Source organism: Parambassis ranga, chromosome 2 (genome assembly GCF_900634625.1).
Source record: "Parambassis ranga chromosome 2, fParRan2.1, whole genome shotgun sequence".
NCBI classification, from domain to species: domain Eukaryota; kingdom Metazoa; phylum Chordata; class Actinopteri; family Ambassidae; genus Parambassis; species Parambassis ranga.
The window spans coordinates 32826256-32853061 of NC_041023.1; the positions used below are offsets into that span (position 1 = coordinate 32826256).

Consider the following 26806-nt stretch of genomic DNA (forward strand, 5'->3'; position numbering starts at 1 on the left):
GTGTGAGTTGTGTCATCTGAGAGCACTTTATGTATCCTGTATAAAGTAGATGAGAATGAACATGAGGCACACGCGGTGTCATTGTTCTTCCCCCGCATGGCAAATTAACACTCGGCTGCTCACAGTGCAGCTGCCGAACATTAAATATTGATCCTTCCATCACTGTTCACTTTCATTTTTGTCTTCAGGGGGAGTTTCACCTCACCTGTCTGTCCCCTGCATTAGAGTAGATTATGAGGCACGATGTTGCCGCCTGAAGTAATAATTTAAAAGAGGAATGGAAAAAAGCTGCAGATTAATTAATAATAGTTCAGTGAAGACAAAGTCAAAAGGTGATGTCAGCTACATCAGATACAGACAATAAAGCAATTAAACAACTGATATTTAACAAAGGAAGACAGAAACGTATGCCATTCCTTTACTTATTTGCCATTTTCACAGGCTGTAAATATGTGCATTAGGTAAAAAATGTCATTTCTGTCATGGTGGATCACATAAATAAGCACTTCAATGAACCAAAAATTCTCGACCCTGAGAGGAGTCAGTCCATCAGGTGTCATTACTGTAGATACAGTACTACCACCATGTGGTCAAACACTTTAATACATAGTGAAAAAAGTAAAGACATAAATAGATTTGTATATTAAAATTTATTTTCACACTGCATCTGATATTTTCGCACAAGAGAATCAGAAGAAAACATTGTATTTACACATGATGGATCAAATTTACAGTCAAATTTCAAAATAAGATTTGCACAGCCTTTCTCATGAATTAGGAATACTTACAGCTCATTATTTTGTCCTGATTTCTTAGTCAGTGGGACTGAAATCAGTGCAATTATTTTAGTCCCACTGACTTCAGCAATGCTAACATGTTCTAACTCTTATATCCAAACTAGAGCAGCAAATTTTTTTCACGACTTTGAAAGAATACTCATGATAAATTGTTGACCTCACATTTTTATTGAAGAACTGTGCGAGTCCACAGTCACTTCACACTGTGTAGGATTTATTACAGGCACTCTGAGCAGTCCATCGTTTACACTAATATCATAGACAACAGATGGAATGACTTCAAAATCTATCACCGATGGAGAAGACGCAACGGCAACATCTAAAATTCAACGCACATAAATAAACAGTAGTGTTATAGACACATGTATGTGACTGAAATGCTCTTTGAAATGCTTCAACTGCAGCACGTGTGCAGTTTAGTTTGTGCTAACACAGAAGAGAACTCACATGGTTTGGTTGAAAACACACACACACACACTCATACTGCACACTACACATACTACATAACGAGCAGGATGCAGGAAGGTGCTTGATTCCATCAACATGAATGATTTACATTCACATTATTTCATATTCGAAACAGCATCAGTGACCAAAGTTTACAGAAAATAAGTTCAGAATACTTTTTTGTTTGATATATGAAATTCTTTCTGATGTCAAAACGACAGGAAAAAGGCATAAAAACGTGAACATAAACATAGAGACAAGACGAAAAACTGCTGCAAGTAGCTAGCAAGCTTTCACACAAAAACCTGATTTTATGTTACAGAATTTTAACACTTGCTTTACAAAGAAAAAAAATCAACAGGAGCTATTATAGTTACGGGAAAGCGTAGCAGCTAAACTAGTGTTGCTAAGAGCTAACTAGCCAAGTGTTGCAAAGGTGTGGTAGGTTTAGCAGGCTGAATTGACATGATATCTTCAAACCATGAATTTAGATTTAATAAGTTAAGTTTATTAAAATGGTTTTATGTAAAAAACAACAACAAAAACCTTTAACAAATGCCAACCTTTTTTTTAAATTAACTGTTAGCAGAGTTAGCAAAGGTTTGCTTTTGTAAGGCAGCACACACACTTTGTTACAGACACAATGTTGGCCAGGTGTTCATTTAATCCACACTGCTGAAAACTAAATAAATTAGAAGAGGAAAATGCTTAGAAACCCTGTCCACGCAGCACAGGATGTTTTATTTAGAGGCCTCCATGTTCCTCTGCTGTGTTTGGCAGTAACAGCTGAATAGTAAATCATATGCCGTTTCAGGAATTGTTTGGTCCTTGGTCCTAACTGAGAACAAACACACACACACACACCTGAAATGCCACCACCACACATCATTCACACAGGAAAGACTCACAGTTATTGCTGAAAAAAGGAAGATCTTTGTGTCCTCATCTTAGGACACAGACACTTGGTTTTGATGAGGACTGCGAGGAAGCAAAGCATTTCATCACGACTTGATTCTCAGCTGCAGCTCAGGCGAAATTCCTAAACCCACAGATATGCATAGGTATCCATGTTGTCTTGCGCTGAACAGAGGCGAGGAATGTGGAATGTCCACCAACAGCATCTAATTAGATTTCCCTGAAACTGATGTCAGTGACCATCAGTAAAGGATCAGCGCCGCCTTGGTGCTGGAACCCAAACGATCACATCATATATTTGGTTCCAAAAATCAACATTCATCGGAACATAGATGATGTGACAACTTCCTGAAGAATGGATCGTGATTGGTAGAAGGTTTGTGTTCGCCCTCTGTGAGGCTGTCAGTGAATTCCTTCCTCCAGAGACCCTTTGGCTTCCCAAACCTTCACAGTGCGGTCACTATAGAGAACATACGCACAAGTCAGCATACACATATTTTAAATTTTTACCATGCTGAAATGTAGTGCAGTGCCCAAGGCCTGACATAAAATTCAGACGAAAATGTTTTGTGACTTACTCGGAGGCAGTGAACAGTTGGCTGCTGTTAGTAGCCAGGCCGTTGATGGGACTGTCGTGTCCTTGGACCTCGCCGAGGGCTACCAGGGAGTCGGTGTGCCAAAGACGCAGCAGCCCCCCTCTGCAACCACCGAGCAGCACTGGGGCACCTGGCACGACGCCCAGAGCGCTAACCCAGTCAGCCTGGGCACTGACCGACTGTTATATGAGGCAACAGTTAGTGCAGAGTTTAGCTTGTCTCTCATTTTAACAAAGTTTGACAGGCCCTCATCATATGCAGTCTTACCTGTAACATTTTTTTACTTGCCAGGTCCCACTTTTTAATGTAAGAGTCTCTGGAACTGCTGTAGAAAATGTCTCCATGCATAGCCAGAGACTCCACACTGTCCTGATGAGAGGGGTCAAAAGTATGGCTGGAGCTGACGCTGCCCTGTGCACATTCTGTCACCTCAAACATCTGGAGAAACAAGCACACATACAATATACCCACACTGATGCAGCTAACAATATGTAGCTATATTTGTGTAATTGTGTTTGTGTTTCCTACTTTGACATGATGATCTTTGGAGCCAGTAAGGACAATGTCCTGTCCGTTGCCCAACTTATCAACAGTCAGACTCAGGACAGGTCCCAAATGGCCGGTCAACTTCCCTGTGGACACAAATCTGAAGACAGAGCAGTCCAGTTATTTCACTAAACCAATACTTGACACAATAAATGTGAGGAGTTTGGCACATGTGTTTGTGTAGCGTACTTGCGGAGGTCCCACATGCGCACAGCGTTGCCAGCTGCAGCATATAGGAAGGTACCAGAAGGGTTGAGAGCGATCTGGTTGATCTGACTCTCTCCGGGTGGGATGGTTAAACTCCTGACCGAGGAACATGTGTCCCCAGAGCCCACTTGGCCTGACGACCTGACATGTGCAGCATTATTGTTGACATAAGAAGGCTTCATTTTAGATGCTGGACGTACAGAAGGAGTGTGTGTACTTACGTGAGGGTGCGGATACACTTAGCACAGTCTCGTATGTCCCACACTTTGATGTATGCAGTGGATACAGTGAAGACGAGGCTGGAAGTGTACCTAAAATGACAAAATTATAAGCAAAATACGTGCTTTTAAAAGCTTGTATTACTTTCTGCACAGGCCTACCTGACTGAGACGACACTGCTGGGATGATCCGATAGAGACATGATCTCCTGACCCGTCACCAAGTTCCAGACCTTACATGTGCGGTCTGAGAAAAAACATGAATACAGACTGGATTAAATAAAGAAAAACTATAGAAAACATCCTTCTTAAAACTGCACTTACCTTTAGAGCCAGTAAAGAGCAGGTCGTCTGTGGCATCTACACAGAGAACAGGTTTGGTGTGTCCCTCGGCTACATAAACGCACTGAAGCTTGGTCCCCCGGCTGTTCTTTGGTGGCATCACAGGGTTGATCACACCTCTGCAACACACAATAATACAATCATTTCCTCTTTTTTGCATAACTTTATAGAGTCATGCTGTAGCTTATGTGACAAAAGTGCATTTAACAATAAACCAATAAAGATGTAACTTACCTGTGGCCTTCAAATACAGGTGAATCATCCGATCTGAAATTACAAAAGATGTGCATTCACAATATGCTATAGGCCCATTAACATTTCAGCTGGGCTGTGATTACAGATTTATCTGAGCTAAAAGCTATCATCAGCATGCTGCAGCATTAATCGGCCCAAGAAGACAAAGCCAATGATTGACAAGTAAAATTTCCTATGTCACTGTGATTGATTGAATGATTCTGTTGAGTTGTACATGGTCTTTAAAAATGTATATCTCTGGCTAAAACTTACACTGATTTGTAATCGGTAGTTTTAGTCTTAGTCTCTGGTGTGGTAGCTGAAGGTGTGTGTGCAGGGGGTGGAACATGTGACACTGTGGACCCTTTCTCTTGCATCTTCCTGCGGTTGAGCGGTGAGCGTTCAAGGTGTTTCCTTTCAGTGCCTGTGGGTGACCTGGCTCCTGAGCTAAGGTCAAAAAATCATGTCAGAGCTACTGAATGATGGAAATCAGAAAAGCAAATTTTTTAGCCAAATGAAGAATTCTTGATCTTTTTGTGTACAGCAGAGAGAAAAATGACTTCTATACTCACATGCCAGCTGGCCTGGCAGACAGTGCAGATGGGGAAATGGTTTGCTCGAGGTCAGGGTTTTGACGGGCCACGTGACCCTGCATGTCTGCCGACCCTTCTAGGCGCTCTGTGAGGGGCAGCAGAGGGGCAGAGAACTCTCCGGTGGGAGACTCACAGGACAAATCCCCACTGCTGGCGTAAAGCAGCTCCATCTGGGTGGTGGTCCGCCTTCGAGCCTGAGGGACCAGAATAGTTTGGAATGAAATTTACAAGTAATTATGGTATTTGGTGAAAAGAACTGATGTGGAAGACATAATATGAAGTAAAGCAGGATGCACACAAGACTCACCAATAGGTAAATATAGATCAGACATTGTGACAACATGTGTATACTTCAAATAGAGATTTCCATGTTGATACATTACCTTGCTTCTTTGTCTGGATTCTCCACATAACTTCATTAAGTCTGACGCCAGTGTGCTGAAACAAAGAATTTTCAGTCAGTTACACCTATTGCTGGCTAGCAGTTGCTTAGCATACAGCACTAAACAAAGCCAAACTGAGGCAGCGAATGCAGCTGCCTCCCAACTTCCCACTTCACTGCAAGCAGATTGGAATCGTTTTTGCATTTTATGCCGTTTCTTTAAATTAGATTCTGTCTTTCTGTCCATGCTGTCAAAAAATCTATTAAAAATAAGCTTTAAATGAATCAGAACAGTGGCTGCTGCTTTCTCAGGCCACTGGAGCAGACCAATCAGAGCAGACAGTTGTTTTTTTGGAAAAAGGCAGCATCAGCTATAGTACATGTTTTTACAGGAAACAAGTGACTGTGCTGATACAAATCTAGTTAGTGTGTCTGTATTTACCTGCCCTCTGTGGCTGGACTCTGGGTGGACTCGTCACTGCTGCTGTCATCTCCATTCTCCGCTTCAGGGAAGAGCACACAAACACACATAAATACACCGGCTACCCAGTCCATTTGCAGAGCACATACGTGTGTGTTCATATAGTAACATTTGCATCAGCCTCAGCAGGGCATACGAAGGTCAGCAGTCTGGTTTCAGACAATAAAGGGTGTAGGATGACTGGAGAAAGCACCAAAGAGACAGGAAGATACAGACACAGAGATGCAGACACACAAACTGCTGTGTACTCGAGACTGTAGCTCAGGGTCGTGATCAGCTCGGGGTGTAACTGCTGTTAAGTTTTAGTGACCACCACCCACATCAGGTGGGACAACACGTGCGCAACATGGCAGAGTTACTTCAACTGGGTTAGTTCTCATATATGTTGAGGTGAACACTACATGATTTCTCACATGACTGAAGGTTTTTCCTATCTGTGTTGGAAAATATGGATAAAATTACTTTAATGTTAATTAAACAACTGCCATAGTTTTAAGGCTAAAGATTTTTCCCTGCCTTTGACTGAGAGCACATTTAATGGAAATCATGTAGTGTGCATGCACCTTGCTCTGTCACATCATATCACATCTCTATGTTGTTGTTTTACTCACCTGGTGAAAGGTAACCTAACTCTTTTCACACCAACACAACAGAGAAAACAAACAGAAATCAAATCAAAATCAAACCCAAAGATGAGAAAATGGCCGCTCTTTACTTTGCAGGCTTTTGCTAATCAGTAGAAATTTGACTTTTATGTTTTGTGTTTTTACTCTTTTCACACACTGCTTCACAAAAGCCTGTAAAATAAAAAAACAGCCACATGGTTAAAGAAAAAAATGATTGAAAAGGTGATTTTCGTTTTGAAGTGCCTGAGCTCAATCTGTAGGCGTTTCCCACCTTGCAGGGCGCTGCCCAGCAGGGCGTCCAGTTCTGGGTTGATCTCAGCTTTCTCCTTCAGCATGTGGAACAGCAGCTGGTTCTGGGTGGCACTGTTTATCTCCGTCTGCTTCAACCTGCCCTCCATTACCTTCAGCTGTGAGTCCTTCTGAGCTGCCTGCAGACCCTGACGATCGCAGAAACTCAGAAACTTTAGTTGTCTGTACATGTGCAGTGTCCTTGTTTAGGGGGGGATATACTAATTACTTCCACATCTTCATTTGTGCTGTCTTGTTCTTTGCTGCTGGGTTGAACACATTTCCTCACTGCAGCAATTAGGTTTCATCAAATCTAATCTTATCTAATCTAATAGAAATTTAATTTAATCAAGTTGTTCCATTTAAAGTCTAATTGAATTCAATCTCATAAAGGAGCCATGGTTACGGAAGAAGCATGAGCAAGATGAACAGACAAATTGGTGCCACAACAGTCACAACACACAAATATATATGCTGCCACTATTTTGAAAGCCAGGTTCTATGAAGTATTATTTTGTATATTATGCTTCTGATTGATCTGTGTGAGAAACAGAAACAGACAGAGGAATAGTGGCAGGTAGGTACCTTATTGATGGCCATATTGATAAAATGGTCCAGAAGGAAGCGGGTCTCTGACAAGTTACAGGAGCTGATCACCGCAGTGACATCTACTGTGTCTCCTTCCTCCTGTAGCCAATAATAATAACACAATCAGTCATAGAGCAATCAATTGTACTGTTTTTTATTTAGATATAGCATGTTGGAAAATACACATAGATTTCCTCGCTTTGTGGTCAAGACATAGATGAAAAGATTGGTTATTTGTTTGGTACATACAGTATAATGCTACAAGCAGCAGGTCAGCTTTGCACAAGATCTGTAATTAGCCAATTTAGAGCTAGTTGCAGCTATATTTAGAGCAGTATCTGCAAAGGGGGCAGGTCAGAACACTGACAAAAATGTCTGAATTCTTATGTATCCAAGTTATTTTTGCATGCTGCATTATGTAGAGAATTTTAGTGTCAGAGTGTTCTAAAGATGTGTATTGTGGCATTACTCTGGTGATTAAATCAGTTTGACTAGCAGCAGGACTGGTTCCCCCTTAAGTTGACGGGTCCTGCTCAAGGTTCCTTCCTCTTAAAGGGAGTTTTTCCTTGCCACAGTGCTCTTAGGGGGGTTCCTGTGAAGCGCTTTGAGACAATGTCTGATTGTAATATGCGCTATATAAATAAAACTGAATTGAATTGAATTAAACAGAATCAATAGGCTTATTGATAGTTTACTAAAATGGGGTCCAGAAAAGGTGCATGTGACACAGATACAGGATATGATTCTTTCTTCACCTAACTTGACATAAAGTTCCCGTACACATTATTTTATAACAGTGCTCCCAGGTCTATCCGCAGAATTTTATTAGCAATGACAGTATTAAGTAGCCACACTGACACACAGGCATCAGGTATGAGCAGCTACAGTACCCGTCCACACTCCTGATCTCTTCTGCCATTATGCTCAATGCTGTGTTTTATTATTATGACTTAAACATTACTCAGTAAAGCAATTTAAAGTGCATCATCAAAAGCAGACAGAGACAGCATTTAATAAGGCCACATCTGTGCAGCACTGCTTAGCTTACATCATTAGACTGCTGTGCTTTAAATACAATAATGGGCTGCACTGCTAATGGTTATTGCGTCATTGTTGACGAATAAGTGCCTTGTGCTTGTTTGTCAGTGACTCCCAAAATGCACTGGGAATGGTGCAGTTATTTTCTACATATATTGACCAAGGGTTACTGCCAGATTCAGGTCTATATGAGTCAGTGAGGTAGTGATCTTGCACTGGGATCCACTGATGTATTTACACTGTTAATCTCACTATTGCACCAACGTCTTGTCTCACCTTGGCCTCCTCCATCTGCATGATGTTGGCCTGGCAGTCGGCGATGCTGTCGTTGATGTAGTCTATGTTGGCGCTTACAGACTCCAGCTCTTCGTTCAAGGAGGCCAGGGAGCGGTCTGCGTCTGCGCCGTCCACCGCCATCTTTTCCCTCTTCCTGGACACTCGCTCTCTCCGCCTGGTCAGCTCCTCCCGTTGCTGGAGAAATGGAGAAAAAAAAGAGATGATGAGGCAAAGAAAAACATATTACTGAATAAAACTTTATGAATTTTGTCAGGGTACCTTCAGTAGGCGGTTCATGTCCATCTCCATGTTAGAGATGGTCATCCTCTGCATGATGATGTCACTGACTCGTCTCTCCAGTGACTGCCATTTAGCCCTTGCAGTCCTGTTGAGGTAGATACTCCCCATTCGCCGAGGGGAACTCCTGTGGAGGATGACTCTCTCAGAACAGAAAAACTCACCTGTGTGGTACACACACCTTGTACACATGCACAGATGGTTACCTGGCTCCATTGGAAGAGCTTGCACTGGAGGGCTGCAGCCTTCCTGGGATTGATCTATGTGATGAGTCTTGAGGAGATTCAGCTACCTTGCGGCTAACCTTTCCAGACACAGGTCTCACCTGGCGCCTGAGAGCTGTCACCTAGTAGGAAGAGGAAACAGGAGGTATAACAAGGCAGACTGAAACATAACACTGTGATCAGTGTTGCTTCCTGTAATTGTCAGCATGATTAACCTCTTCATTTTTCCTGCGAAGGATCAGCTCCTGTTGCTTCTTCTGAGCCTCCATCTGCTTCAGTTGGTGCTGTATAAAGAGAGAAACAATTTTTATAAAAAGACTTAAATAAAGGGCTAAAATAATAAATAGGTAGATGTGTTTCCTCCCACTTACCTCAGCTCTGCGCTGGTCTTTCTTCAGAGTGGCGATCTCTCTGTTTCTCCTGCACTCTGCAGCCCTGTTTCTCTCCTGCTGGTCTTTCATCTGACGCATCAGTGCCACCTGGTGGACGAACATAGAGAAAAAAGAAAGATTTAAATTTGTCCTGAAAAGAGTGTGAAAATTTTTAATTCAAATAAAAAGGTTTACTTTGGTCTTCTTCATTTCTGTTACGTCCTGCTGGAGCTTCTTGAGCTGTTTTTCATACTGAGACTGGTTTTTCAGCAGCCGAGCATGCTCTTTCTGAGCTGACTGGAGCTTCTGTAGCTCTTTGTTCATGGAGCTCAGCTTCTTCTCATACTCCACTTTGATACGTTTGGCTTTCTCCTCCGAACCTGACTCTACAGAACCTGGAGATAGAGAAATCACAGAGGGAGCAGACTTTAAATTGTGTAGTTATATTAGCTCAAGCTGATAACAGGCATGTTCTGTGTGTGTCTTACCCATATTGTGCAGCACCTTGTCCCTTTCCAGCTGTGTGTCCTTGATCTTGTTCTGCAGCATCATCAGCTTTTGCTCGTACTGCTGTTTGAGAGTGTGTAGTCGCCGCTGGCTGTTCTCCAGCTCATCTATTAGCTTCTGCTTGATTGCGATCTCACAGGTGATGTTGGCCAGGTCGGCCTGGACGTTGTCTGCGTGGGAACACAATGGTCAGTTCAAACTCAGTCTGAGCTGTTACTTAATGAACATGGTGAGTTATTTGTGCCACAGATAATGTCACCTTTCTCCTCCAGTTCTTCAGAGTCTGACTCATCGGACGTATACTCTCCTGCAATGTCAAAGTCCTCCTCTTCTCCATCAGCATCCTCAGTTTCTTCATGTTCACTGCCCTCCTGGTGAATTAAAAGCATAATAAGTATTGTGCATTTATGCTTTTTATAGCACTAATAACAGTTTATTCCCCACTTACCGCCTCTGCCTCCTCACTGCCTCTTTCGTGCTCATTGTCTGGGAACTCCTCCTTGATTACACTAAAAGGAAGAGACAAGTGTTAGCAACCAGACAAGAGCAAAGTGGTGCAAATTAATTAGAATTTATTGACGAAGTCAGATAAGGAATAACATGCAGATGATTATACTTCAAATCCTGATCAGATGGTGGATTAATCAATGATTGCATGGATGATGGAGAGGGAGAGGAATAATGCTGGACAGTCACTACCATCCACATCACACTGCACTGTAGGAAGGGCTGCCACACACCACAAAGACTTGCTGATCAAATAATCATAACTCTTTATGCATCATCACAAAATGTTATTTATTATGTCAATTAGAAGATTTTATTTGAAGGTTTAATAATTATTGACAATGAGATCTGATCAGCAAGTTGCAGTGTGCAGCAAAGAGGAAACGCAGCTAGAACAGAGGGTTAAGAGCTGGTTAAGATATCTGCATTGCACACCACCTGTAGGTGCAGAAAGGGTTAGTATTAAGTTATGTTAGGGATTTAGAAAGTGAGATTTTGAACAATTAAATGAAATCACTGGGGGAATTAAATCTGACCACAAACTCAGATCCTATATTTGATCCATTTCTGGATGGGAAGTAGCAAACCTGGCGTTCTCAACCTCATGATGGAGATTCTCCTCGTATCGCCTCAGTCTTGACAGAGAAGGATGGGAGGAAAAGTGTGGGGGTGATGAAGGATGGTGAGGTGTTTGGGAGGTAAGAGAGACCAGACAGACCACAGATTGTGGGACGAGCAAGGGAAGTTTTTAACAGACAGAGAGAGTAAGACAGAGCAGCGAGAAAAACCAAGTGAGTGCAGAGACAGTGTGCTCAAATGATGAAGCTGAAAACTCAAGCTGGCCCTCACCCTCACACACACTTGTTGACAGCTTGTCAGAAAACCATCATCATTAACAGCTGTCACCCTCAGCTTGTCTCAATGCAGCACACGCTCCATTAAAGAAACATCAGCATGAGATAATTACCCACAACACACCAGGCCAAACACCCTCTCCTTGGCAACACATACACATTAATACATCATACTGACAAAGCAGCTGTCATTATTATTTTCATCCAAGAGTATTAAATATTCCTAAAGTAACATTTATATATGCGACCCTGATTTGTCAAAAACAACTAAGCAGGTAGTACCTCTTCTTCTTCTTTTTCTCTTTCTTCTTGAGTTTCTCCAGGTCTTTCTTGGCCATCTCAATGACATCAATGGCATCTTTCTCAGGGGCAAGGAGAGCAGGGGAGAAGGAGCTGGGGCCGCCATACAGCGAGGAGCGGGTAGAGGCCCGGGACAGATTCTTCCTCAGGTTCTCATTTACAGCCTCACTCTCTAGAAGTTTAGCTCTGAGTGCAAGGAAATATGTGTTTACTGCTTTTATTTCTTTTACCTTAAAAGATTTTAAACATGAAGCTGCATGTTACTGTCTGCGGTTCATGTAAAAAAAAAAAAAATCATACATCTGTTCCCCATACATACCTGAGCTCCTCGATTTCTTTGATGTAGTTCTGAATCATATTTCCAATTTCTTCATTGCCTTCACCTACACACAGAAGCACAACAAGGAAAATAATAGTAAAAATATCTATTCATCCAGAATTCACATCACATCTAGTGGTGAGACAGCAACCACTCCCTTTCCCAGCATGTAGAAGAGGCTATGGCTGCTCCCACTTTAATGTAAACAAGATAATCCCTCTCTAGTCATTCTAAGCACACAAATTCCGTCCTGTTATTACAGATGATACACCGAATAAAACATAACTGTGCATAATATATTTTATAGAAGAGTCCTATAAAATCCTGCACACCTGTTTGCACATGTTTCTGGGAGGAAGTAGAAGCAGCCACAATTATATTTTAAAAGAACCTGCATCATAAGCCAAGAATATGGAACAAACCAGCTGTCCTGTAAGGTTGTTCAAGATGTGTATAAGCAGTCCTACCTGCTTTAGCCAGAGTCTGGTTGGCCTGGTCGGTTAGGATTTGTGTGAGTCTGGCTCTCTGGGCGTCGATGGTCTCTTGCATGGCCTTCACTCTCACTCTCAGGTTGTTGTTCTCTGTCTGCAGCATGGAGTTCTCGTGGACCAAATCATTGATGCCCTCCATCCCATCTTCTCCCACCATACGCTTTCCCTGCACATCAGAGAAGGCAGTGAATATAATCCAACATTTACCCATCTTCACCCTCTTTCTGTCTGTGTCCTTACCGTCTTGTACTCCATCAGCTCCATCTGTAGTCGTGCTATCTCTGTCCGCAGGGCGCTGATCTGCTGGCTGGCTCTGTCCTGGTTCACCGTCACCTTGTTCTTGATGTTTCTGGCCCGGTTAGCATACTTAAGGGTGTTCAAGGTCTCCATAAAGTCCCGATCAGATGGGCTGATACAGGCGATCATCACTGTTTGACTGAAAAATGCTAAATTTTCAGTCCCCCAACTCACTATGAATGATTATTATTATTTAAGTTAAATCTGTTCATCTTACAAACCTGTTGCCACCCAGTGAGTCCTGTAACAGCCGGGTCAGTTTGGAGTCTCTGTAAGGCACGTGGGTGGAGCGTTTACTCCTGTCTCCCAAAGCACTGATGACATTTCCCAGGGCAAGCTGAGGTAAGACAGGCACAGAGCAGGAACAAGAATGTATGATATTCAAAATTAAATGTTTATGCCTGGCATGATTCATAACAGTTAGTAATAATGGTCCATTTATGTGTGAGATTGAAATTAGCAGTGTAATTAGGTATTCTGGCCACTAGGCGTCTCTCTTGCTCCACAAGAATTCCACGCTGTGTCTGTCCTTGCTTGTTGCAATCAATCATCACCTCAAGCCAAATGAAAAGAAGTGACCTGTTTAGTGTAAAATTTCAAATACCAGTCCACAGTTGATCGAGATGCCCTCCTTAGCCCTATCCCCCGTAGCTCCAGTTCTCTTCAGTCTCTCAGAACCAGCCAGGTCCACAAAGTGGAACTTGGCTGTCAGGGTCTCAAACTCATCAATCTCTGAATCGTTAGCGAGACGGTTATCTGTTACATTATCCTGGAAAAGAAGGAGTACAACAAGAAATCCGTAACGCACTCCTTAGCAGCAGAAACCTGCAGTCCTTTACTACAATACCTACATTGTTATCAGGAGAGCAGACTCGCACTTGGCACAGGTGGATGGTGAAGATGGCGTGGGAGCGCGAACTCTGGACGTTCATCTGGGTGCTGGCGGTGGTACGAGACAGAGCACCCAGCTTCAGACACTGTATCATCTGTTAGAGGAGAGATACATGAAAACACTCGTCTGTGCTTTTACATCATAGACATGTTTGAAACAACACAAGAGACACAATTATACTGTTGCAGTAAAAGTTGAAGCAGCAGAAGTCACCTAGTATTAGTGTAGTAGTAATCAGCTTTGCTCATGTGCAACTGCCAAGTAAATACAGATAATATGGAGCAAAAGATCGTTGCATTCAGAGTGTGCTGGCGTGTTAAAACTGACCTCAGCTGCGGAGGCGACGGTGCGGGTGGTGACCCCGACAGTGTAGATGCCTCCGTTGGCATCCTCGTGGATTTTGATGTTGGATTTCTGCCTTCTGGCCTCGAGATCTCGAGTGGTGTCAAACAAATCCAGCACCTCCTCGTTGTAGAGCTGGACAGAATGTGGAATAAGATAAAAAAAGAAGATAAACACAAGATTACTGCATGGATGATTATTTCATCCTTAGCACTGTGATTTGTCATTTTCCCCCGCAGCTGCTTCCTCATCAGCTGTTTGCAGCCACTTGTTGGCAGTTAAAAATAAGGACAGGAGCTGACCTCAGAGACAAACTAATGACAGTTTAATGGCAGTCAGGTCATCAGGGCACTCTAAAAACCTGAACCCGCACACCCTCTCTTGAACTTTGACCTCTTGCTGTCTGCACATTCTGGCTATGTCTAACTAATGGATCTTAGCTGGATTCAGGATTTTGAGTTTGGACTGAGTGTTGAAAATGTATCTTAATTTGTGGTGGAAACAGTTGATATTTTCTGGCTTTAAATGTTTAGCCTGTGTGTGTGTGTTGCAGTACCTCCAGGAACTGTGCGTTGATCTTGAACTCGGGAACAGGCCTGCCCTGCTCTGTGGCGGCCTGTCTTCGCTCCTCAATCCCTCTGAACAGGTGGTTGACAGCCCGGGGAATGATGCCCAACTCCTCTTCTCCAATATTGACATCGAAACCAGTTCCCATGGTGTAGGTCTTCCCTGAACCAGTCTGGATACATGGGGAGAACACAGGAGAGTAATTGGCCACTATGCAAATGTCAATAAAAAGTGTCTTTTTAATGTCGTCAGTGTTATTATTTCTGTGCCACGTTGTCATATCCCCAGAATTTATTTTAAAAAATCTCCCTGGGGCTCAGAGTACCATAGTATGTGGGTCAGAGGGGGTGTGGTGGTCGCCATGGGTTCAGACATCCACCCTGTTCTCTTCACTGAGAGTGTGTGAGAAGAATGCTGTGTGTTGTATTCACAAAGACCACACCTGTGATTTATGTGTGTGTGTTAGTGTGTGTGTGTGTGTGTGTGTGTGTGTGTATGGCCTTTAAAGCGCCCTGTGAAAGGCTCTTTGACAGGAACATAAGAAGCAGAAGAACAATGTGAGCAGAGAATAATGGAGAGAAAGTAAAGGAGTGAATGGAAGATTAAGCAATTGTGCGTCTACAAAGTGTCTCTTTCTCTCAGTTAGCGTAGTTGTGTTGACATTGCTTTTCAATTTCAGTTTGCACATAAAAATGCTGGCAAGACATAAAATAAAAGTTTGCCCCCAACATCCCTTTCGCTAATCTGTTTTTTCTTCTTTTGTAAAACAAAGAATTCATGTCATGGAGCTGCTTTTGCTGCAGGCTTCCACTATTGAGGCAAAGAACAACAGAGAAACTGGGCAGTTATTGTTCTAATCTGAGAATTACCAGAGGCAACATTTAATTCTGCCCATTTAAATATGGAAACCTAGATTAGGTAAATATACACAGTGAAAGCAGGTGGAAACAGAGAGCCAGATTTGTACTGAGGGAAAAAAATCTGACACCTTATGTTGACACTCACTCTCATGTTTGTAAAAATTATTATGTGTAAATTGTGGAGCCGTCACGGGGCAGTGTATGGTATGCCCAGCATCTCTGGCTTTACTTTCCTGCTCTGGTATGATGTGAAGCAGTCTGTTCTGCTCGCATGTTTTGAGTGGGTAATAAACACTCTCTCAGGCTAATCTATCAGAGCCAATATGAAGCTGTGGTGCAGAGCAGGTTGGAACATGTCAGCAGCATTAAGAGAGCTGGTGAGGCTTTGAGGCGTCGTGTTCACTCACTTATTATTATTGGCTTAATGATATGAAATCAGCTTCATATCACATGCTGCCATAAATCTGCAGATTCTGGAAGCAGCTCTGCCCCCTTGAGCGATGCATACTCGAGACATCAGTAAATATGAATGTGTGACTCTTGTGTACTGGTGCCACTGTGCTGATTAAAAATTATGTTTTAAGGCTGTGTGCAGACATGCTGACCAACCTGTCCGTATGCAAAGATGGTTGCATTGTAACCCTCAAAACAGCCCTCGATGAGACTCTCAGTGCAGTGGGTGTAGATGGCTTCCTGCTGGGTGTCCATGTCGAAGACGTAGTCATAGGTGAAGGCCTTATCTTTACCCAGGACCACCTGCGGCTCTCCAGGCATCACATAGGTACAGATGTGACAGCCCTCAATCTTTTCTTTGGCCAGCTGAGGACGGATCCTGATAGACAGAAAAAGAGACTTTTAAACATCCATTTAAAAACTGATGTACTTTAATAGCATCAAAGCTAATCATGGGATGAATATGTCTTCAGGAGATGGACTATTTTTGTAATGCAGGGCTGACTGGCTCTTCAGATGATGGCATTAAATCATCACAACACATCACCAAAGCATTGTCCTAATCAATGATAGTAATTTCAAGATGAAGAAGTGAATAAATGAATGAATGAATATTTACAGCGCTGCTAGCAGCTTTAAGGCCATAACCCCACTAAATGAGCGCTAATTATCTAATAATTATCTGTTACTTTACTGGAAAACAGGAAGCTACAGAAGGTGCCCAGTCTGCTCTGATTGGTCACCTCCAAAGGCATGTGCAGGCCCCGCCCACTATTCCTCCTGGTGTCTTTGTTGCCACGGCAGCTCATCATAACCATCACTGTTGCTGTATACATTTGTAAGCACAACTGCACCTAGAGCCAAATGCTAACACCTGCAAACATGTGTTCAACATCTCAGTTAGCATGTTAGCCAACCTAACATGCTAAATTGCAAGCATGACAAATCTTTCAGGCAAAGCAGAGCAGCCTGATCAAAAGTTTGATTACTATAAGTTTAATATCAGCTGAGCTGAAGAGAGTAACACTCGCTGAGGTGTAAGACATGAGTGCTGCTACTGTGTTTATGTATATGAAAAACCATGCAGTGCCAGCACACTCCCCATACACAGTGCCTTCACTGTTTAGGAGAGAGAGAGCGAGCGAGCGAGCTCTGAGCAAACAGTCCCACCCTGGGTTTCATTAAGGAATCGCTCTGTTTGCTTTCGTTCATATAAACACACATCCTTATTGCATCATTTCCTCTGCCGGAATATTGGAGGTAATATGTGGGCATAACAGAAATTGTTACAGCTTCAATAGAAAAAATATTCCAAACTGAATTCATCAAAGTTAAATCCTAGATAAATAAGGATTACACTGAAAAATCACCCAGACACCTGAGATCACAAAACTGGATTGTTATAAATGGCTACTATTGTTGCTGCTGGCAGGCATCAACTCTCAGTGTGTGTGTGTGAGGATGAGGTACTTTGCATGAAGTTTGTATTCTGTGTGCATTGCTAGTGTGTGTGTCTCTCACATTCATCACAGCAGGAGTCTATAGAACGGGCTGAAAAGACAGCCAGTGTGTCAAAGAAAGAGGAGAGTTGGAATGTAGGAGACAAAACGCAAGTGAGAAAGAAAAGGAAACCTAAAGAAAAGGAAAGAAGAAGCTGGTGAAGCTACAGTAGCACAGAAAATCCACAGAGGTGTCATTGTGCATGTGTGACATCAGATCCCAGCTATTTAGCAGACTCTCTGTGGGATTACAGAGCTGATAAAAAACAGGACAGAAGCAGAGAGGAACGGACGGATGCAGGCTGGGGAAGACACACAGCAGTAACTACACACCAGGAGAGCATCACACTAACTGTCAGCTTTGTGTTGGGATCTAATTTATCACAGAAACTATATGTTACACAATACGATTTAACTTGGGGTTGTTCCAGGTGAAACTGATGTAACTGTTGGAGGGTTTAGGTCACCTGAGCAGACTGTGATTTAATGGCAGGATGGTTTAGGGCATTACAGGAGTGAATCTGCATTAATCCCTTTGGCCACCTTCCCAAAACTTGACAGAGAGCTGTAATCCAGTGTAACAATGCAGGCACTCATTGCTGCTAAAAGTGAGGGTATTAAGTCACTGTTCACTTGGAGTGTTTGTGAGAAAGTTTAACAAAAATTGGTCTTTAGTAAAAGAAAATATCAAATTTAGTAAAGTATAATGAAACCAGTCAGTGCTTGCTTAGTATAACTGGGGCCTCTTTCAGAATAAATGCTCAGTCTATCTGATTGTGTTGGTCTGCACAAAGCGGTGATGCAACTGCTTGTTTTCTTGAGATCTACGACATCCCCAGAGTCCTCCATTAATGAGGAGACCAAGGGTGGGCTAAAGAGGAAAAGCAATGTCTAGTAATGAGAAAGAAAGAGACAGAACGGACATAATGGCCACAGCCCAGACAAAACACACTGAGGACAACCCCGAGTTTAGGAAGAAGTGAGCCCAACTAGTCACAAACCTATTATCTGTGTCCAGATAAAAGGGCCATCACGTTGAACTGATTCATTTTTTCTGTCTTGGGCCAACATTATACCAAATATACCATACATCAAAATAAATAATCATTTTTCTGTGCCTTTAGGTATTTGGGGCTCTAAATATGTACATTCTGAGCTAAATGCTAATGCTCATAACATGCAAGTTGAATTTGTTTACCATGTTCCCCACCCTACTTTACAGTGTTAGCATTTCAAAATTCAGCACTAACAGGAAGCATATAAATGTAAAACATGATGACTTTTTTTTACCTTTACACATTGTTTCCCCTGTTTCTAATCTTGATGCTAAGCTAGCAAGACTCGCCTTCCTCCACAGTGGACTATTTGCTTAAAATTCAGCAGGCCATAAAAGACATCAAATACAAGGCGGAGCTTAAACTTGGAATACTGTAGCATAGCATGCTAAGCGATAAATGTCTACCTAAACTACCACCTCAACATCATCATTTATCCCTGTTGTGCATCATCAGACAGGGTTAGATCACCCTGGAGTGTGTCTCAGTGTTACATTCATTACGGGAACAATGGACCTCTATTTTGAGTATTTGCTGGGTGTGCATGCACCCACAGCGAACACAAGTCCTGGCATCAAACCTCTTACCTAAACATAAACAAGGGGGAGATAAGCTAGGTGTGAAGCGCGGTCCTCTGGTGTATTATTAGTGTGACTGACTGACTTAAACTGTGATTATCATCTGGCAGGCTTCACTCTGTGGTTCAACCTAAAACACTCTTTTCTTCTGGCTGAATAGGGGCTGCCCTTCAGTGCCATGCAGGCTTACAGGACTAATCCACCTTCTAGAGTAACACACAGGCTGTGCACAGGCTTTTTCCACAGGAAATTTAACTACAATGCTCGCTTTAGATGCACATTTATACACACTTTGTAGATAGTTGATATGGTCTTGATTATCAGTATGTGAAGAACATATTTTATGGCAAAATTTCAAATGTGAACACCTTCATAAACAGCAATTAAAGGACCTCCATGACCAAGTCAAACCACCTCCATAATAACTGCCCAACACATTAATCTGTTACAGCAGCTCGAGCCTGTTTAAGGGAATAAGACGAAGAATACTAAGAAGAAGAGTGGAGGATTAGAGAGGTTTAAAAAGGTAAATTTTGCTGATTTTGCCACCTCGCACATTAACACTTGACACACACATTTACTCCCATTAGATGGAAGATTTGTAAATGTTTGGAAAGGGACAAACTAGCCATCTTTCCTGGATAATACTGACTCTCTAATACTCCTACTTTACATTTATTACACAGCTGAATAGATGTAGCAGCAAAGTAGCAAATTATAAACAATCCTCAGAACGCCATGTGTGGTCTCCTGCCATGTAAACAGGTAGCTTGTTGGGGTTTAGCGTTTGGCTAAAAGGGATGACATTCATTGGTAACAGAGCACAAGCCTGTTCTCATGAACTGAGCATCTTTTAGGTCCAGTTCAACAAGAGGAGCTGCTGACTAGTATTGACTGCTGAGAAGAGTTAAAAGGAGGTGGAGTTCGATGAACCCTTAAGACATGAAAGAGAGAGAGACACACACACACACACACACACACAGCAAAGCTATATGCATATACCTATTCTAGGACACACACACATTAAGTTACAGACAGAGACACACACAGAGGGGCTTTGTCAGCCTCTCCCCATGTGACAAGTCCGGTTAGTCTCCTGCTCTCAGACTCATTACTGCGATTACAGTGACAGCCTGAGAAACAGTGAACACGCACTCACAAAGCTGAGGAAAACCCAGACGTCATGCCCTCACCTTGACTTCAGGCTTAAAGTTCAGTGAAATTTGTTGAAAGCTGATCAAAGCTCTGCCACAAATGATTAATGTGAACCATTATTCCAGTGAACAAACAGGGACACAGCTGGTTAAATATTAATAAATAAATACTCTATGGATCAGGTAAACTCATGACACAATGATACAGTAATGGGAGGAAACTAGAAATGATGAGACACTAATATAAATGATGAGTCAGTCCATCGCCGCCATGCTGCTGATCTCATTCTTCCTGAATCACCAATCAAATCACAGGCTGACATCACTCTGTCTGCCAATCAGCCAATCAATAATCTCCCCAGAGATGCAGCTGATTCTTGTGCATCATCACTCGTTGCATCATTACCAACAAAGGCCGATGTCTGACTCCTATGCCTCCTTTCCTTGATCTAATCGTCTGTAATCTTATGTTTGGTTTAGTTTTTGTGCTCCTCCTCAAACACCGCATGCAGGGATTCAGCAGGAACAGAAAAGGCACGGCTGAGCCCAAAAGGCAGCGCACAACGAGACATTTTTCTCCACATTTCACACTGATACCAGCAGACCCATCATCACATCATCACCTGACATCATCACATACACGGCTCCGAGGCAATAATGAGTACACAGCAGGGAAATAACTTGCAATATTACGGCCATTTAGAGATTTTGTGTGCACTATTACCACAGTGTAAGAAAAACTGAGCCTTGTGCAGCAAAAAAGGACAACAACAGAGATTATCTGAGTGTGGTGATGAAGATATGAGCAGACAGTGGTTGTCTAAGATGCCTTCGGACTAAAGCCAGTGATCCTAGGGACTATTGAGGGGCAGTGCTGCATGCCACAGACACACTCCACACTCACAGGTGCCCACAAACGCAGGCGCACACATGTAAGATAGACTGAGCCAGTGCTGCTCATGTAACTGAGTAGAGAGAGCTGCATACACTCAGATTTCAGCAACACACACACATACGCTATTACTTTCTTTTGGTCACAGAGCTCTGTGAACACTGTGGAAACATGATCGCACTGCTGCACTAATTCACATCCTTTTTAGAGCACCTTCAGGTACAGAAGCAGAATTTCCTTATATAATAATATGCACAAACATAATACAGGCCTCTTCTAGCCACTGGTATATTTGTGTGTGGACCTTATGGTCTAATGGCCACTCTGAGCAGAAAATTAAGGTTAACATGATAAAATGATAGAAGGAAGAGCAGATCCGAGTGTCCACTGCTTTAAAGCACCACAACACAACAGAGCTGCATTTTTAGAAACAGCCTCTATTGTCTAGCAGCTGCTCTTGACATCAAGAGCCAATTCATTGGATCACCCTGCAGTGTACTTCTGTGAGAAGCAGGCTGAAACGAGTCTCACAGAGCAAAACTAAGGACAGAAGTTCATCTGCACACTAAAACTGAACATACGTTCTTTTCTTCCTTTCTTTTTTGCAGTGCCACGCCACACATTGTTTTTGAACCATGGTGCTTTGGTTAAACCCGAGGATCAGCCAAGTAGTCAGAGAATGGTGGATATTTCCCTTGATTCCATGTTTTGGTTCAGTTTCTGCCTGTGATAACCTGTTTTAATTATGACCATTTGAAGGGAGGGGAAATAATGTCTGCATAAAGAGATACAAATGTTAGGTTTTCTGCTAAAAAAACAAAATAGGATCTTGGGAATTTCCATGTAAACACAGTGAAGGATGCATCCCTCACTCTGCAGAGACTGATCAAGAAGTTTTTTCATTACAGCAACCTTGAATCTGTGTTTTTATCTCAGCCTGGTGTGGAAACAGCAGCCACAGAGGGAATATGGGAATGACGCTGGACAATGGAGAGAGGTCAGGCGAGAGCGAGAAAAAGAAAGGGAGGGTGTTGTGCTGACTCAGCCTTTTACTCCCCCCACCACCACCACCACCACCCACCCCCACACTTCAAACTCTTGTCCTTCATATGGTCACTATCCATTCACAAGGCCATTGCTGCACACCCAAACCATTGAAAGGACCCACGGTTGCTATAGTGACAGCTAACAAACAGTCCAAACAGGCCGCCACATGAGAAAATTCTGACTGGGTCACTGAGCAAAGCTCTGAGTGGTTCCTGGGTCAGAGGTCGCTGTGCAGGAAGAAGGGAGAGGTGGCACAGGATGGTGGTTATCACCCTCGACTGGCAGCCAGAGAGGCCGTATGACACACACACAGACACACACTGGCCTCCAGCACTGACACCAGATTAATGGAAACATTCCTCTGTGTTATGGACTGGCCAATCAAGTACAACACGTGAAAGATAAAACATAAAACATATGTCACAGCCTTGATAAAAAATATTCTGCTAAAAAAAACTATTAATTCATTCAAAGTCTAAAAACATGATACTTAGACAGGAGTTAATATCTTCGTCTCATCAGATGACAGCAGCTGGCAGATGGCTTCCAGCAGGCTTTACTTTGTGTCTCAGTTCACTTGAGCTGGTTCATGAATATTTATTCTGAATATGCCTGGACAAACACATGCACACACATACACATCACGCTTTTGTATCACAGCAGCAGGCGCACAAGCCTTTGCCCTCAAATCTAATCTGCAAAGGTCAAAGGAGGAGGGGCTTAGGCCAGAGGGACATTCAGGGAAGCCAATAGGAAACAGACAATCTGGATATTAGTAATTGAGCAGGGGTGTAGATCAGATTTCCTAATTAATTTTGCAATCCATTTGTAAATAAATGGAGTCATTGTACATGTGACACTTCTTCCCCAAGGAGGAATTAGTCAATAATTAAAGTTCCCTTGACACTGCTAGCTGAGAGCTTTCCTGTAAAAACAACAGGAAGCCATGGAGTTCGCCTGCGTCCCTGCAAAGCCCGGTCCACTCCGCTTGGTCAGCTCCAATGTTCTGCGCAGGCTCTGCCCACCTTATCAACTCTGCCACTGTCATGAGGAATACTTTTCATTCCCATCGGCATCGCCTACAGATTTTGGTGACAATTTACAATATTAATATATACACATTTGACATGAGGACAGGTGATGGGGCAGAAAACTACTCCAAGCATTAAAATGTGGGTTAATAAGTAACCACACACTCATAAAGAAGTAAACAAGAGTAAATATGAAACCTGACTTCTGGCTGTTGGTTCTGAATTATTAAAACTGCACTTCAAGGACACTGACAAACTAATAGATCACTTGACTCATGCAATGTCTGTAACATGAGTAACTTCAAAGAGAAATCATTAACCATTTGTGTTGCTTTGTTAAGAAAAACATATGAGAGGCTGCATTCACATGTATACAGATGGAATGTTACATAAGAGATCTGGATGCACACATGGGATAACCCAATGTGTTTGCTGCATCATCCAACAATGTGAAGTGACCCATCTGTAAGATGTCAGGTGTAAAAGAAAAAACCTTCAAAACCACAGATGATAGCGAAGCAAACGCATCCAGGGTCCATTAGGAGGCAAGTTTACTTTAAAAAAGAAGCAAACAGAGTTTCATGTTACATCATCTTTTCAGTAATAAATCAACACAGAACCTCCCTGTGTCTTTCTGTCTTGTTACCACAAAAAAGGGAGAGAGTTGATAAAGAAGCATTTCATCATTCTGTCCTGTTGGTATGGGAGATTAGAGACTCGCTAACAGACGGCATTAGAGTCGCAGGCTGAGGCAGGCACTGGCTGGCAACCTGCTGGCTGATTACTGAAAACACAAGCACACAGCTAACTAAACTATTACAGGGAGGGGAGACGTTGACAGTTCACATGCATGTTCACAACAACATGCAACTCCCAAAATAATTAGGATGTTGCTATGGTGATTAATCGAGCTGAAAACACCAACGTGAGGCTGTGGTTTGATGTTCAAGTGCACGAAAGAGATGAAATGTGCTTCACAGTGAGAATAAACCTTACCGTTGAGTTGAAGCGGACACAAGTCTCATCATCAAGTTTAAACAGTTAAAGGTAATAAGATCAGGGAAGAATGTCATTGATTATAGTAAAGTAGTACTAACTCTTACAAATAAATGAAATTCCCCCTCCAGTCGTGTGGTTAGGAACACATCCGTTCAGACATGCTTCAGTTGTACAGGCCCATGCTCATAGTTATACCGAGAACTTTTCAAGATGTAATATGATATGTAAAAGTTAGCCTCACTCCTTCAGTAGTCAACAATGCATTGTGTAAGCTAAGCTAGCTAACTCTTAGAAAAAACTAGTGATTTTTATGCCACAGAGTTTAAACAAAAAGCTCAGCACCAACCCTGGGATGTGGGCATAATCAGTCAACACTTCTCTGTCTTAGATGGCTTAGCTTTATTTAGAGTTCACATGCAGACATCCTCTACAAGTGTCGTCAGTGTTTAGTTCATTTAGTGCTTTACTTATTTGTTTTGATGAGGAGGCACAGAAACTGTGACCAGCGGATAACCATGGACTAACAGCCAAAGCTACCCAAGAAGTTGAGGAAGGGGGTGTGCACAACGCACAAGTGGGTGGCTGTTAGGGTGGAACAAAGATGATGCAGCTTCACCTGTCAACTCTACACTTTTGTATGAGCAGTTTAACATCTTCACAAACAATAAAATGTCCAGCATCTCCACTATATTTATTAGCTAGCTGATAACTCTGCCGCTGTGTACTGTTGGACAGTATAGCTATAGCACTTAAATTGAGACAAATAGTACTGGTGCTTTAGTACTGCAAATTAGAGCCTCACTGAAATCGCTTATTGGAGTTGATACCAGTGTTCTTTATGCACATTTAGGTTCTGTAAAAACAAAGTTTTTCGTGATCAGCTGATGTCAGCACTTTGAGATGTGTAAAGGAACCTAGTTAGTGAAATAAATGCACTGTGTGAGCGTTCAGGTAAGGTCAGGGTGACAGGAAGGCGCACAGGATCACCTTGTGTGTGTGAGAGAGAGAGATTAGTGACAAAGCACTTTAAGGTGACCTCAGAAGAACAGCCTTTACATGCAGGATAAGTGCGTTTCCTTTGACCTTAGCACAGGCATGTTTACAGGCTTCAAATGATAAGCATACCGTAAACGCTTGAATGAATACGGTATAAAAGAAAGAGTCAAATTAGAACGTAAGATTAAACCAAGAGGACTACACATGGAAACCCAATAGGTCAGCAATACAACAGAGTTGTGCAAATAATTCATGATGCCAAGCTTTCTAAGAGACAGCACACTGATGGAGCGAGACACATTTAATCTTACTATCTGAATGGGATTAAATTAAATTAAAGATAGAACACTGTGTTCTTTATGGGAATGACTGTTTATTATCTATAAAGCAGAGACGGGCTGGTAGACTAGGTTGGCTCAGTAAACAGAGTTCTAGGTCAAAGTCTGAATGCACAACAACAAGCAAAGGAGGGAAGAGCAGAAACATGAGAGGGACACGCTTTTGTCCTCTCCTCCTCCTTCCACTGAGCTCACATGACATTTCAGGTTGTCTTTTCAATACACACACACACACACACATTTTAAACTGGAGCGACTTCAGCCGCCACCCTATCATGTCAATCTATTGATGTCTGTATTGATTTGTTATGTGTTTGAGCTCCTACTGTCCCACACGCAGACACTCTGCTGTGTCAGTGACAGCATGGGCTGGCCTCGGGGACAAAGGTCCGATCGGCATGATACAGCATAAACACACACACACACTGGGGATGGTTCTGACTACAGGAGAGCAGCTTTCCCATGGCCTAATCCCTCAGCACTCATCTCCATTCATAAATCCAACACAAAGCCTGTGCAGCAGGACAGGTATTAACAAAAGAAGCTCATGTAATCAATTGCATTGAATCAATCTGCAGCTCCTCGGTGCACATGAGATGGACAAACTTCAAAATAAAAGCACATTTTAGCAAGGAGTGGTTTGTTTTTAAAGAGGCTACAAAATAAGTGTGGTGCTGGAGTGGAGGCAGAATAAAGGCAGCGTGGTCTTAGCAGGTGTGACACATGAGCATCTTTGGAGGAGGAGGAAGAGGAGGGTGCAGGCTTACCTCAGGGCGACGCGCACCGAGCTTTCATCCGCTCCGCTGGTCATAGTGTCTCCGGCGGCTGTGCCCGAACAGTGCGATTAAAAATAGCCCGTTTTCCCTTTTCTTTATCCTCTTACTAGACGGCAGGCCCCCTCCCTCCCTCCTTACACCTCTCACCGGGCTAATAAAGCGCTTCTATCTCCGCCGCTGCTCACCTCCTCGTCGCTAGCTTGAAAATATCTGACATTTGTAATGCTACGGAGCAGCTAGACGCCAGTTTATTTGCCCGCCATTGTCGTATTCAAGTATCCGACGGTGGTCACCTCTCAAGAGGCATCGTTACAGCCTCCAGGCCGGGTGGAGTGCGGCGAGTGTGCTTAGGAGGAGGCAGGAGCTGCTTTGGCGTGCGATCCAAGGAGGAGGACGAAACCAAACTCCACCTCCCCCATCCGAGCTGTACCAATCCAGACAGAGAGGGGACAACTCACCAATCTAATAATAATAATAATCATCATCATCATCATCACAATAATAATAATAATAATAATAATCCAAACATCAAGGTGTGACACCATGAACGACAACAGGAACCGGAATTTAACAGAATATAATCAAT

At 42.7% G+C, this 26806-nt stretch overlaps 1 protein-coding gene across 3 annotated transcripts; it reads right to left on the reverse strand.

Annotated features, from left to right (window-relative positions):
- Positions 1 to 631: 631 nt before the first annotated feature.
- On the reverse strand, positions 632 to 26593 carry LOC114428116 (kinesin-like protein KIF21A). 3 transcript variants are annotated; one of them, XM_028396458.1, is made up of 37 exons: positions 26212 to 26593; positions 16012 to 16234; positions 14532 to 14714; positions 13961 to 14110; positions 13593 to 13727; positions 13346 to 13510; positions 12963 to 13078; positions 12685 to 12880; positions 12421 to 12610; positions 11954 to 12017; positions 11617 to 11820; positions 11068 to 11115; positions 10422 to 10482; positions 10233 to 10344; positions 9955 to 10143; positions 9662 to 9861; positions 9467 to 9574; positions 9311 to 9379; positions 9078 to 9217; positions 8854 to 8998; positions 8575 to 8769; positions 7258 to 7359; positions 6656 to 6821; positions 6370 to 6390; positions 5720 to 5780; positions 5279 to 5333; positions 4875 to 5089; positions 4576 to 4749; positions 4303 to 4335; positions 4051 to 4187; positions 3889 to 3973; positions 3730 to 3819; positions 3491 to 3649; positions 3284 to 3401; positions 3023 to 3193; positions 2738 to 2934; positions 632 to 2619 (listed from the first exon to the last, which is right to left on the reverse strand). In XM_028396458.1, exons 1-37 carry the CDS (start codon positions 26253 to 26255, stop codon positions 2562 to 2564), a joined length of 4779 nt encoding a protein of 1592 aa, XP_028252259.1. In that variant the 5' UTR covers positions 26256 to 26593; the 3' UTR covers positions 632 to 2561. The 3 variants fall into 3 exon arrangements, with proteins under 3 accessions (XP_028252259.1, XP_028252277.1, XP_028252269.1); XM_028396476.1 differs by lacking the exon at positions 11068 to 11115; XM_028396468.1 differs by lacking the exon at positions 6370 to 6390.
- Between the last annotated feature and the right edge of the window lie 213 nt (positions 26594 to 26806).